The 14,529-nt window shown below is 36.5% G+C and overlaps 2 protein-coding genes across 3 annotated transcripts in view; one reads left to right on the top strand and one right to left on the bottom strand.

Annotated features, from left to right (window-relative positions):
• Nucleotides 1–14,529, top strand: part of LOC125244061 (stonustoxin subunit alpha-like) — a 1,172,099-nt gene that overhangs the window by 140,059 nt on the left and 1,017,511 nt on the right. The window lies entirely within an intron of this gene.
• Nucleotides 1–14,529, bottom strand: part of LOC125243928 (NACHT, LRR and PYD domains-containing protein 3-like) — an 83,194-nt gene that overhangs the window by 61,403 nt on the left and 7,262 nt on the right. Inside the window, 4 exon segments of the mRNA XM_048153794.1 lie at nucleotides 633–2,915; nucleotides 3,467–3,589; nucleotides 3,705–3,827; nucleotides 3,943–4,075. Coding sequence (XP_048009751.1) covers nucleotides 633–2,915; nucleotides 3,467–3,589; nucleotides 3,705–3,827; nucleotides 3,943–4,070 — 2,657 coding nt within the window. The 5' untranslated portion in view covers nucleotides 4,071–4,075.

The following is a 14,529-nucleotide window of genomic DNA, read 5'->3' as shown; positions in this document are numbered from 1 at the left end:
TATTTAAATGTCTGAAACCTTAAAAGAAACGTTATGTGGCTGAAAACACTGCATAGATGTGATATATGACAAGCGCTGCACGTGTCCGTCTCACAGCCAAAGCGTGAAAGCACAGTTTGAATCTGGCAGTTATGTGACGTCGCTGAACGTTCAAAATCCCATATGTGGGACCGTACTGCTCAAAGGGTTAAATTTATGTAGACAAATTGTAAATGCTGTGTAAATATATTAATGCCACTCCTCATTCTGTGTCACCTCTGTTTTGCAAAGAAGGATTTTGTTGATAATGATTTAATTTGACTGGTAACAGCCATAATGTATAGGCTACTATGCTAGTATTAATTTTTATTTCTTCAGGTCTTAAAAAGCCTTAAATTTGACTTAAAAAATGTGCAGCAACCCTGAAAGAGAAAAACTAAATAAACAAAATAAATGATTTAGACTGATAAATTCCCCCGCCCCCCCAGGCGGTAACAGGCGTTTTAGTGAATATCTACTGTATTAAAGAGGCTGTGTTGAGACCCTTTAAGATCCTGTTATTGAGGAGAAAATCTCTCATTTAGGAACATTTATTTTAAAGGTGTCAGAGTCATTATTAAATATGATACTTTAGTTAATGATTAAACACTCACAGAACTTTTCTGCAGTTGATCACATCTGGTATCAGTCTTCTTCTCCCCTCAGCTGATGTGTTGTATTTCATGGGGTTCAGCTCATCCAGCGGCTCTTCTGACATCTGAATCATGTAGGACATTGTTGAGCAGTGAGATGGACAGAGAAACTCCTCTGATTGTTTGTCTGATTTCAGAAACTCCTGAATCTCTCTGGACAGAGACTGATCTTTGACTTCCAGCAGACAGAGGAACAGATTGACGGATCTTTCAGTGGAGAGATCACGTCCACCTTTGATCATCTCTTTAATATACTGTATAATTTCTCTGATGCTCTCTGAGCTGTTCTGTGTGTGTGTCAGTAGATCCTGTAAGAGTCTCTGATTGGACTCCAGTGAGACGCCCAGCAGGAACCGCAGGAACAGATCCAGCTGTCCATTCTCATTCCCGAGGGCTTTATCTACTGCTAAAGTTAGTAGATCATACAGAGGGTCTTCATCATCCAAAGACTCTTCATCATATAGAGAGTCTTTATCAGATCTGTAAAATCTGAATTCATCCAGTGGTTTCTTGTTCTTGATCACATGTGAATATAACAGATAGAAAGCAGCGAGAAACTCTTGAAAGCTCAGATGAATGAAGCTGTAGACTTTCCTCTGATGAATCACAGATTCCTCCTTAAAGATCTCAGTGCAAATCCCAGAATACACTGAGGCGTCACTGACGTCTATGCCGCTCTCTCTCAGGTCCTCCTCATAGAACATCACATTGCCCTTCATCAGCTGTTTGAAAGCCACTTCAGCAAGTTTCACAATCACTTCTCTGTTGGACTGCAGCCGTTTCTCTGGATCTCTCTCTTCATACTTCTGATTCCTCATGTTGACCTGAATCAGCAGGAAGTGGATGTACATTTCAGTCAGAGTTTGAGGGATTTCTGCACTCAGATCTTCTTTCAGGAGCTTCTGAAGCACAGTGGATGAGATCCAGCAGAAGACGGGTATGTGGCACATGATGTGGAGGCTTCTTGCTCTTCTGATGTGTGAGATGATTCTGCTGGCTTGATGCTCGTCACTGATTCTCTTCCTGAAATATTCCTCCTTCTGAGGCTCATTGAATCCCTGAATCTCTGTCAGACGGTTGATGTATTTGGAGGGGATCTGATTGGCTGCTGCTGGTCTGGAGGTGATCCAGATGAGAGCAGAGGGAAGCAGCTCTCCTGTCATGAGCTTTGACATCAACACACCCACTGATGAAGTCTCAGTCACATCCAAAACTTTCTTTGACATCAACACACCCACTGATGAAGTCTCAGACACATCCGAAACTTTCTTTGACATCAACACACCCACTGATGAAGTCTCAGACACATCAGAAACTTTCTTTGACATCAACACACCCACTGATGAAGTCTCAGTCACATCCAAAACTTTCTCTGACATCAACACACCCACTGATGAAGTCTCAGTCACATCCAAAACTTTCTTTGACATCAACACACCCACTGATGAAGTCTCAGACACATCAGAAACTTTCTTTGACATCAACACACCCACTGATGAAGTCTCAGTCACATCCAAAACTTTCTCTGACATCAACACACCCACTGATGAAGTCTCAGTCACATCCAAAACTTTCTTTGACATCAACACACCCACTGATGAAGTCTCAGACACATCAGAAACTTCCTGAGCGTCTGAAAACATCAGTGCGATTCTACTTTCATCCAGACCATCAAAGATGAACACAACTTTACACTCCTCATAAATCTTTGAATCCAGATCTTGAAGTTCAGGATGAAAGTCCAGCAGAAGTCTGTGAAGACTGTACTGACGATCTCGGATCAAGTTCAGCTCTCGAAATGGAAGCACAAACATGAAATCTACATCTTGATTGGCTTTTCCCTCAGCCCAGTCCAGAATGAACTTCTGCACAGAGACGGTTTTTCCGATTCCAGCGATGCCTTTAGTAAGAACAGTCTTGATCTGGTGTTTCTCCTCACATCCTGGTTTAGGTGAGGCTTTAAAGATGTCATTGCAGTCGATTGGAGTGTCTTGTGAGTGTTGTGTTCTGGCTGTTTTCTCCATCTGTAAAACCTCATGTTGTTCATTCACTCCTTCTCTCTCTCCCTCTATGATGTAGAGCTGTGTGTAGATCCTGTTCAGGAGGGTTTCGTTCTCCTGGAGGTTCAGTCCCTCAAATAATCTCTCATACTTGTTCTTCATGCTGGTTTTGAGCTGGTCTTTGACTCTCTGGAGTTCATCATCTACTGCTTGAGGAGAATCCTGGTCTCCAGTCTGATCATCTCTGATTGGAAACAAAATACAAACATAAAAACATGTTCATCAATAAATCATGACAGGAACAGCAACACATTTAAGAGAGAAGAGTCAGTTTAACAGACTCCTGTTATATACGAAATATTTACATTAAACTTTAACATATTTTCTGGAATTTAAGTCACATTTTCTGTCATCTGAAATGTGCTGCATCTTATATTTGTCTGTTTTGGACTTTTATGTAGAAGTTTTGGTCTCTTAAAATCCTGTCCTAGTTTTGTCTTGATTACTTGGCCTTTAAAAGACAATTCAGAAATATTACTGATATGACGGCACTGAAACTCTCTCAACAATGTAATTTTTCACCTGTTGTGACTTACAGTCAGTTAATACTGTAACTGTTTCCAGACATGACAACTAAAAATTCTGCTTTCTGCTTAGACCTGTACATATTTGTACATTTCATTATATTTATCTTGCTATATAAGTAAACACTGACATTACACATTGATTTTTGTACAAGTGTCTCAAACTAGTTTCACTACAGCAGAAAACTCACTATATAACGGTGATAATCACCTGGGGTCAGAGGTCACTGGTCCATCACTGAATTTAGGATGAGGATGACCCATGGATTGATTGCTCTTCAGAGACACACAGCTGAGATCTGGAGATGAAGATCTCTTCCTCTTCCTGAAGATACTGTGATATAATAATAATTCATATACATCTTTACACTGTAATTAACATAATATAATTAATTCAAATGCTGTAGTATGAGTCAGTTTATTGTCTCCAGTACAGGACAGTGTCTCACCTGGGGTCAGAGGTCACTGGTCCATCACTGAATTTAGGATGAGGATGACCCATGGATTGATTGCTCTTCAGAGACACACAGCTGAGATCTGGAGATGAAGATCTCTTCCTCTTCCTGAAGATACTGTGATATAATAATAATTCATATACATCTTTACACTGTAATTAACATAATATAATTAATTCAAATGCTGTAGTATGAGTCAGTTTATTGTCTCCAGTACAGGACAGTGTCTCACCTGGGGTCAGAGGTCACTGGTCCATCACTGAATTTAGGATGAGGATGACCCATGGATTGATTACTCTTCAGAGACACACAGCTGGGATCTGGAGATGAAGATCTCTTCCTCGTTTCAGAGTCTGACATCTTCCCTGCATATGGAAACACTGGGAACATTACATTAATATTACATTAATGCATTTAGCAGATGCTTTAATTACAAGTAATTTACAATGTGTTCATTTCAGCACATATCCCAGTGAACAACATGTGCTCTAAGAATGTCTTGATACCAAGTTATGAAAACATCATTTCTAAATATTCTTTGAACGATCAAAATGTTTCTTAGTTAGGTGTACACTAAAGGAATATTTCATTTGATCATTCTGTAAACATTAAGGGAATGTTACTTTTGAACGTTTTCTGAATGTCCTGATAAAGTAGAAGTTAAAAAGAGACATTCATCTAACATTTGACACTGACAGATAACTTTCATTATATCACGATCTAACAGATAACAAACGATCTATTAAAGTTACTGGAAAGACGTTTGTTCATGAGTTTGAGATTAGTCTTGTTATTTGGGATGTTCTCTGTGAACATCAAAGATAATATGAACACAACAAAGAACTGAATCATTAAATGAATTAAACTAGAGCTGAGCGACATATATTTCATATCAGTGGCTATTGATAATCATCAGGATAAATGTCAAATCTTTATTTCTTTAAAATAAAGGCAGATTTCTCCTCCTAAGGTAAAGTTGTAGAAACCAGAACATGACAAACACTTGCAAACAGGTGAACATTTCACACATCTGAGCTACAATATTCAGAACATTTATAACAATAACAAAATACATCAAAATATGCAGGAGTAAACTTTAGTAAAATCATTTTCCAGTCTTTTTTCCTGAACAAAATTAAGGAATCGCCGCTGGTTGTTCACTATATAACATTATAATTATCAGAAGACAAGAAAATGTTTCACAGGTCAATTTACATCATCTAAATCGGGGGTCTCAAACTCAGATTGGCGGGGGGTCGTTTCTGTGATTGACACCTCACAGGAGGGCCATATTAACATTCAAGTGCAAGAAAGCGCAACATTTCAGAAAATTTACTTTCCTTTGCATTATTTCTCATTTACTTTAAATTTCATTAGGCCTACTAAAATATTTTTATACCTATACTATAAATATTTTATTTACCATACTAAATGTAAACAGCAGTGTCTCTCTCATTGTTACAGAGTGTAATATATTTATATAATACAATTATTGATGTAATATTACTAATATATGCCTTCTAATAGGCTATAATACTACTAATATAATACTATTAATTGCAATAGTCTGGTGCAACTTCTCACATCCAACAAGGTGCATGGAATAAAAAAATTAGTAATTTAGGAACAAAACCAGCAACACTTTTGGCGTCAGAAACTTGAGGGGTCAGAAATAAACAAAAAACTGGAGCTATATATATCAACTTTATTTAGCCAAAAAATAAAAATCTCTCATTGTTAGATACATTATTAGTTTTTAACATTTAGTGGAAGTATTTTCCCTTACTTTATGTTAGCTTAAATAACATTAAAATCTTGCACTGAACAACACTGTACGGAACAAATACAATCCTTGAATACATTTGTACACTCTTCTGTTTCTTGACATGGTAGCATTGGACGCGTTTCAGTGGTTTAAATCGACGCTCGTGACTTAAAGTCGAGTGCTTTTACTGTAATTTAGGCAAGCGCGCTCATAATAGATGCGACGCGGTCAGAGCGCGGCTCTATGGCAAGCCAAAGTACTCACAAACGCCTGGTCGGACGTCTGATTGCACACTGACGCGTCAAAAGTATGAGGGGTGAATTCAACAAAATTTGATGATTGCTAAGCAAACTGAGAGGAGAACTAACGTGTATACGCACGCCAGCCGTTTGGCCAAAATCCCATAGTATTCAGGCGTCAGACGTAAGATATGAGACGTTAGACGTCACAGTCACGTGTTGGAGCTGCGCTCAAAGTGCGCGGCGGTGATGGCGGCGACGTAGTTGAGAAAGTATATATTTTTTACTTTGCGTCTGGATAACGTACGTGTGGATAAACGCCTGGATAACGTACGTGTGGATAAACGTCTGGATAACGTACGTGTGGACTAACGTCTGGATTTGTATGTGTGGATAACACTAATGATATTTTAGCTTTATTCCTATTTTGCCCAAAGGAAGCTTTAAGGTGTAAATGTTCATAAGTTGGAGGAAGCATTACAAATCTGTCTCCCTGATTGAAGCTTGGCCATTCCTCCGGCCACCTCTGTTGAGCAAGCACCGAATTAACAGCTGACTTTTCTCCGTTCAAAGGACACACCGGCCATTCCAGCTGAACTAAGGCCTTCACCTCTTAATATGGAAAATAATAATAACAAGCCCAAAAATGCATATAAGTGGCCATGGTAACACTGCAAGTGCGCGCTTGGCTTGAAGCAGCTAAACAAATAAAACACAACAGAGTCGAGCTCGACGGTCAAACGTGTTTATTTTTTTATTTTTTTTAAGCGCATGTTTACTTAGAAAAATAACGGAAAAGTGCTGCAATGGCATAAACAACCTTAAGGTTAGAACAACGAAATAAACAAATATATTGCATGGTTATACACGCTCGTTTGAGATGTGTTGCATTAATTATTATTAGAAGACTTATTTATTTGTTCTCATGTGCTTGTATTCAATTTGTCTAATAAATTGAATTACTATAGCCTATTTAAGCTTTAGTTATATTTTAGGTGATGTTGCTGGGCAAGTGAATTAAGAACAGTGCTCAGTCATAAAAAAAAATAATGTGTGTGCGTGTGAGGCGCCGGCGCGATCACTTATATTTTCTTATAAAAGCGGGAAAAAAATAAAATACTCAGACATTTATGGTCACCTTTATGTAACACATTTCGAATCTGTGAAGGGTTAAATAGGCCTATTATTTTTGTACACTCACAATAAAAATAAAAAATTGCCTGTAAAACAAAGAATATAAAAAGAATTATATTTTGTTAATATGTTTATTAGGTAAAATAAATTTGCGCATAGGTTATTTATTCCTTTAGGATTTAATCCTGTTTTTCTCCATTCAGAAGCGCTACAGGTGCCTGAAGATGATGATGATGAATCCTCACATTCTGTTGTTTATTCTGCTATTCCTTCATGTAGGCTAAAACGAATTAAACCCCTGGGATTTTATTAATGGGTCACAGACACGTATCCATTGTAATTTCGTTGAATTCTAATTTTATTTTACTTTGTCGGTTAATGAAAAGATAATGATCTCGTCGGTTGAAAGTCAGAGGGGAAAAACGAAATGACATCCACAAGGCAACATTTCTAGTTTTCGTTTAGTTTAAGTTTGTTTTACTAATATATATATATTTTTTTCTTATATTCAGGTTTATTTCGATTAGCATAAATGTTTTAACAGTTTTAGTTTTTGTTAGTTTATAACCCTGCCTGGGAAAAAACATCCACAGAACTGCAGTCAATTTTCCAGCTGTTTAAGCCATGAATATTTACAAATATTCACGAACTAATTATTGCCGTCTGGGACACAATCTCAGGCCGGGAGTCTCAGACTCGTCGAAGCCAAATACAGTTATTGATGCTTGGGAAGCTAACCGCAATTTCTTAACGATCAGCATTTTATCTGAAAGAGGTTCACCTGAAAATGTTGTCCAGTAGAGGGAGCCACAGGATAAGGAATATTTTAAGCTTATATTCCTTATTTTTAAGCTTATTTGTTTCCATACTTTTGAATGTATAACCATTAAATTTCTTTAACCATGTTCTGACAATATAGTTTTACTGTACATTTAAATATGTGAAATGCTTATCCCATGGATAATTATTTTTATTTATTCTAATATGCTGCCTTAACTAATATGACAGTTTGTTCTGCATGTGTATTTATTTTTTCCAGTATTATATAGGCTATAGCTTAAATTAAAACTTCTATTAAAATATTACATGATTGAAGTGTTTGATAATAGGCCATAGCTTGCTCTCTGAATTAATCTTTTAATTTCGAATTTGGTCTTTTCATTTAACTGTCTTTAATGCTTCATGCATTTTTTTATAAAGGATTTCTATGGGGGACAAAACTCTGAAACAACATGTTTTACTTAGATAATGCAGTAATGTCATTATCTTAGCAGTAGTGTTTATGACAGAAGAAATGTGTTGATTAGTTGTCTCTGGTTGTCATTGACATTAAGCGCAGGCATTTTCAAGTTAAGCAATAGCACATCTTTTAATGTCAGTTATTTAAACAAAATTAGGAATGGAGAAATATTCAGTGATTTTGAGGTGCTTAAATGTTAAATGTGTTTTTTTTCTTTTTTCTCAAAACAAACCAAAAACACTAATTTACAGAACTTCAGACAATTTACAAAATAACAACTGGCAAAAGTTACTTCAGACGTCACGGCGCAGACGTCGCTTCTCACGCGGCTTCTCAGGCTAAAAAGGGGGCGACGAAAGTGTCACGTTCCTTATCACACGTCATTGGTCGCGGCTTCTGCTCACGGCAAGGTACGCGACGATCGACACGACTGATTGCTTAGTTAGCATCGTAAATAGCAAAACGACACCTTATACAAAAGCGCGCGTTTTGACAGCAAAACGCGCGTCCTCGACGTGTGATTTGCGTTAAGAACACGCGTTCTTAACGCGCGCTTTGGTATCATGGGAAACGCGCGTCAAGAACGCGCGTTTTTGTGTGCCAAAACGCGCGTTCTCGGCGTGTGATTTGCTATTAAAACGCGCGTTCTTGACGTGCGCTTTGGAGTGACCAAAAACGCGCGCTTTTGACGTGCGTTTATCATAACAAAAATGGGCGTCGAATACGTGCGTTTTGAGTCAGACAAAACGCTCGTTATGAACGTGTGAACAGGTAAACCAAACAGGCAGTGCAAACGTGTGTTTAAAGTGTCCATCAGGCGAAGAGAACGCGCTCTTTCCTTAGAGTTCTCAAAAGTGCATGTCGAAAGCGTGTGCTCACTCTTTAGGGCTTTGAGTCTGTTATGTTTTTGTCCGCTATAGGTTTAGGACAGTATTATCATTAAACTCAATCAAAACAACATGGAATTGTCGAGGATAAATTTGGCAGATGATTATAATGGTTGAGTTATAATCCATAATAATTAATATGAAATATGCATATGAAAACGTAAAACTATTATTTAAAATAGCCGTGGGGGATTACAGTGGATATTCCTTCGATCAAGGCCAAAACTTTGTACATTTGTAAGGAGCCAATAAAATACTACACCATATGTGTGATCATCTTGGCTATATATTACGGTGGCGTATTGCCTCATAAATAATATTTTTTTCCCTCAATTATGTCGTTAAGACATCTTTTCTCGTAATAACGAGAATTTATGATGTTAAGACATCTTTTCAGTCGCATTTTATTATAGGTCTATTCAAAAATAATTTTGCTAAAATACACAGGCCTGCGCTACGGATACAAAAATAATGCTATATTGTCATAGACCTATTTATCAAAATAAAACTGATGAATGAAAGTGGAGACAATACCTCAAAAAAGGTCTTCTGTGAACGAAGAAAAAACAAGATGAAATCTTATAAAAGGAATAAATAGCCTATTTCTAGCTAGGCATACACGAAATATATTAAACCTAAATAATTAACATATTAAGAAAATGAAAGAAAAAAAATGCGACAAGTAGACCATATGATGAGTTTCGATTCATTTTTGAGAAGTTCACGGAAAGGCATTGCTTGTCTTTATTTTTCAAGCAATGTTTTATTGTGTAAGTGCAAATAATAGTTACAATAATAGTTATACCTACACAGATTCGAATGGTGTTACTCTTATGACCATAAATGTCTGAGTATTTTAAGTTGTTTATGCTTTTATAAGAAAATTCAAGTGAACGCGCCGGCGCCATATCAGTTTTAGCTAGGCTACTATAACTTGACATCGCATGCAGCCTGTTTATTGTCAAAACAAAATACATTCAACCAAATACAGAAAAAGCCACTGCTCATTTTAGTCTGTGTACAATCAGGGCTGAATTTCCCGAAACCTTGTTAACTCTACGTCGTTAACGTTAATACATGTTTCCCGAAACGTTCTTGTATACCTTCTGTAAGTCATACTTTCGTAAGGTTGGTCTGGACCACTCTTAACTATACCTTATCACTGCTGACAGTCTATACGAATATAATTCTGAAGTTGTAATGCACCCAGTGTTCAATTAGGATAATGACAAAGAATAAAATGCAAAGATTCACTTCAAATGTGCTTTAGCTCTGATCCAGAGACAGACGCGCTCAGCTCTTGTCATATATCACAACTATATTTAGTGTTTTCAACCCCACATCAGGTTTATTTAGATTTCAGTCATTTAAATACACATATGAATGAGGCACTAGGCTATATAAAAATACATTTATAGTTTGTTAAATTCAAATTCAATACACCGATGTCTATAGAAGCTGCAATAATAACCCTTTCAATTATATAATTTGACGAAGTGTTTTATTAATATCAGATACACATTGTGTATGAAACATAAGTTTACTCTATTCTTCTCCCAGTTCACCAGCCACATACTTTAATGTATTTCGGGGAAAATTAAGTAAATCCGACAACTCTGAATTGCGGTGCAAACTCATCGCGCGACAAAAATTCACTTCCACATATTTTACAATCGGAATATATCATAAAATGCTTGGTGTAGTTAACAAGTTTGTGAATATTTTGAATAACAAAGGAAAAACGATATAAACGAGTTACATACATATCTGCCAGCTGCATGACGTGTCTCCAAGGAATTAATACATTCTAAAATTATGTTCTAAATAACTGTCGCCTTAAACTCGCGCTGATGGGGGCTCCGCACCCCCAGATTATAGATAAATTACAAGATAGATTTATCTTATAATTTGGATTATTTTTATAAGATCCAATGAGTCCTGATAAATGCATTTTCTACTTCTGAAGTGCTTCTTTTTATAAAGTACACTGATTTCTCACATAACATAGTGAAGCAGCCCCTGTATAGAGTGAATTATCGATTCTCGAGCCATCGATATCAACCAATTCAGCTTCAGTGCCATGGGCAGCACCTGGTAACGTCGCACTTAAGAAGGTATATCTTAAGCAACCTCCTAAGGTATAGTTCGGGGAACATGCCTGAAAAAGGTATACATTCAGTTAAGGTATACTTTAGGGTCTTCGTAGCGCGCTGAGAGACAACGTTATCGGGAAATCCAGCCCAGGGCTGCGTTTCCCAAAAGCATCGTAAGCTTAAGTTGATCGTAGCTCTATTGAAACCAATGGAGCTTGGAGCTACGATCAACTTAGGCTTACGATGCTTTTGGGAAACGCTACCCAGAGCGTTTAAATAATAAATAGGCTATAGGATCCAAATAGTGCATATGGAAACATTTGGATTTATGCCAAATGGGTTTCTATTTCAGTTTAGCTTTAAATTAATTTGGTTTGGGGTTGACGTTTATATATTATATTTGTCATTATTGTTCTGTTTTTCTGAATACCATTAAATTTAAAAGATTTGTAGCGCAAGGGGAACTAAAAAAGCCTACGCAGTGGTGGGATTAAATACCCCTATGCCAACCTGAAGCCGGGCTAGCTGGTAAAAACGAAATTTTTACAAAAAAATATGCTAAACATGTATTTTAGGCTATTTCCACAACAAATCCTTTAAATTGTTCTATACAAAATATAAGTATTAAATAAACATAAATTATATTGGCATTCATTACCTACAAACAATATTTTAAAGCCTAAACTACTAAATTTTGTTATACATTCAAGTTAATTTTACTGCACAGAAATAGAGTTTAAAAAAAAAATAGTGTTCAAAAGATTACATGTATTGGAAAAAATATTAAAAAGAAAATGTTAGCCACATATTGCCAATCTAGACAAATACATCCCAAAAATAGCCTAAAGTTTGTCGATATTCTTATTGAATATTCATGAATATTTAGAATGATTAGAAATAAATTCAACAGGGATTGACTTGATATAGGCCTCCTATGTATTGTTCATGCATAACATTTATTAAATAGGCCTATATCGGCCTATAGCATATATATATTTTTAAATCCCTCATTTGGGGCTGAGCCCCACTAATATTGAAATTATCGACCCTGTTCCAAACATGTTTTTGCGCATGTGAGTGCTGTTTTGGGACACGAAAGCATTGTTTAACAACATAATAGGCGTAAATATATTTTAATGTCCAAGTGCTAATACACAATTGGATTTGTGCCGAATGAGAGCCCAACAGTGTCAATTTAAATACATTTTTTTTAGGCTTTTAAATAAATATTGTTTGTAATGAATGCCATAATTTGTTTATGATTATTTTATACTTTTTATAACAATTTTCAGTCTTGTTTTGTATTGAATACCATTATGGATTTGTTGTGGAGATAGCCTAAAATACATGTTTAAAGCTTAATGCTTGTATAATGTGTGACATAAAAGACCAAACTCAGTAAACACCATACTAAACCATACTATGTACAGCAAAGCAGATGAGCCCAGAATATGAACGCAGTTCGTTTAATTAGCCTACATTAAGTGTTTTTCTCTTATAGAAAACCGTTATAAAGAAAAAGCTCAAGGTCGCTTAATGTAGCCTACTAAGTGATAGGCTATTAAAAGATCAAATTCTGCACGAATACAGTTTTCTGTGTAGTACCTATGCTTTCTTAGTAGGCTACAACGTTTAATATATAGGCTAGGCCTACACATTTTTCTGGACATCGCTCATTGTTTCTACCTTAAAACATTGTTTAAATTAATATGTTAGCTAACTACATATAGCCTATGTAGGCTATATATGTCACGATCACCTGTGAGAGTGCCCTTCAGCCTTTAGAGGGCACTCCGTCCCGGACTGTCATTTCCACCTGTTTCATGGACTACATTCCCCATACACATTTCCCGGACTAATCACCACTCATCATTGCACCCAGCTGTTTTGTATCACCTCATCAGTGTCTGTCTATTTATACCTGGTTTGTTGCTGTCTGGATTTGTGGTTCATTGTTTGATGTCACCCTTGGTCTGATCCCTGGGGCCTGTACCATGATGGTAGTTGAACAAACTCAGGGTTATAGGATTAGTTTTGAGTTGACAAAACCAAACCACTCCAATCCGGCTTTGTTGGTACCATGATGCTGATCATCAACTTTCTCTGTCAACTCAGGCTTTGATCGTTAAGCTATGATTACTCCTCTCGCGCGTGCACATAAAAGAGTGACGTCGGCACCGAACAACCAATCGTGTTCAATATGGAAAGAGCGAGAGCGTTGTATTTTTCAGCGGAGGAGCAGGAGATAATAATGCAGAAATATGAAGAACATAAAAATGTTTTTCAAGCGCGAAGCAACACTGTCTCTGCTGCCAAAGCAAGAGAGGACTGTTGGAGAAAGATTGCTGATAGCGTTAATGCGTAAGTTGAAGAAATCCTCTCTCTCTCTCTCTCTCTCTCTCTCTCTCTCTCTCTCTCTCTCTCTCTCTTTCTTTTATTTTATATATATATATATATACACACACATATATACATATATATATATATATATATATATATATATATATATATATATATATATATATATATATATATATATATATATATATATATATATATATATATATATATATATATATATATATATATATATATATATATATATATATATATAATTATATAAATCCTAAGAAAGATTAATATTTATTGATTTTTAGATGCAACCCCAACTCCAAACGTTCTTGGCAGCAGATCAAGACAAAATATAAAAATATAATACAGAGTGGTGAGTATTTATCACAACTTTTTATTATTTTTTGTAAATATTTTATCACAAATGCTTGCTTGCAGCCAATAGAAAAAAGTGTGAAATCCGTAAAACTGGGGGAGGGCCACCTCCTCCAGAATATACTGTGGCAGAGGAGTTGGCCCTGAGTTTTAATAAGGAACGGCCCATTATGGATGGGGTTACAGGGGCTGTACAATCAGACCCTGGTGCTGGCTCCTCTAAGCAAGTGACGCTTGGTATGTATGCAATACACATTATTTTTATTTTTTCAGTATAGGAGTTTTAAATGTGAATGACTTGTTTATTCTGCAGTAGAGGGAAATACAGTGTCCTTGATAAAGCCAGCACACATGCACACAGTCTCTCACACAGAGGTCAGTATACAGCAGACAGAACACTGAACACAACCTGCTTCACAACAGTTATGCTTTACATTGGCCTACTTTTATTTATTAGGGTGAAGTAAATGATGAGGACACTCTGTCTGTGTGTTCTGAGACTGTTGCTGAGGTGAACACTTTGGGCTTTTTATAGCACACACTTTTTTGTTTGGCAAGTGACTGGCCCTCATCATTATTTTTTTTTATTTTTTTTTTATTTTTTAGGATTTTGCACAACCTGCCACTGAAACTGAGGCCTCTACCTCAATGGGCTTCAGAAGAAATGTGAACAAAGTAAAACCTTTACATAAATAGGAAGACATGCCATTTTGTGATTTCATTAACCTCCAGAA

Source organism: Megalobrama amblycephala, linkage group LG1 (genome assembly GCF_018812025.1).
Source record: "Megalobrama amblycephala isolate DHTTF-2021 linkage group LG1, ASM1881202v1, whole genome shotgun sequence".
Lineage (NCBI taxonomy): Eukaryota > Metazoa > Chordata > Actinopteri > Cypriniformes > Xenocyprididae > Megalobrama > Megalobrama amblycephala.
The sequence above is the reverse complement of the archived record's forward strand: the minus strand, read 5'-3'. Positions and strand labels throughout refer to the sequence as shown.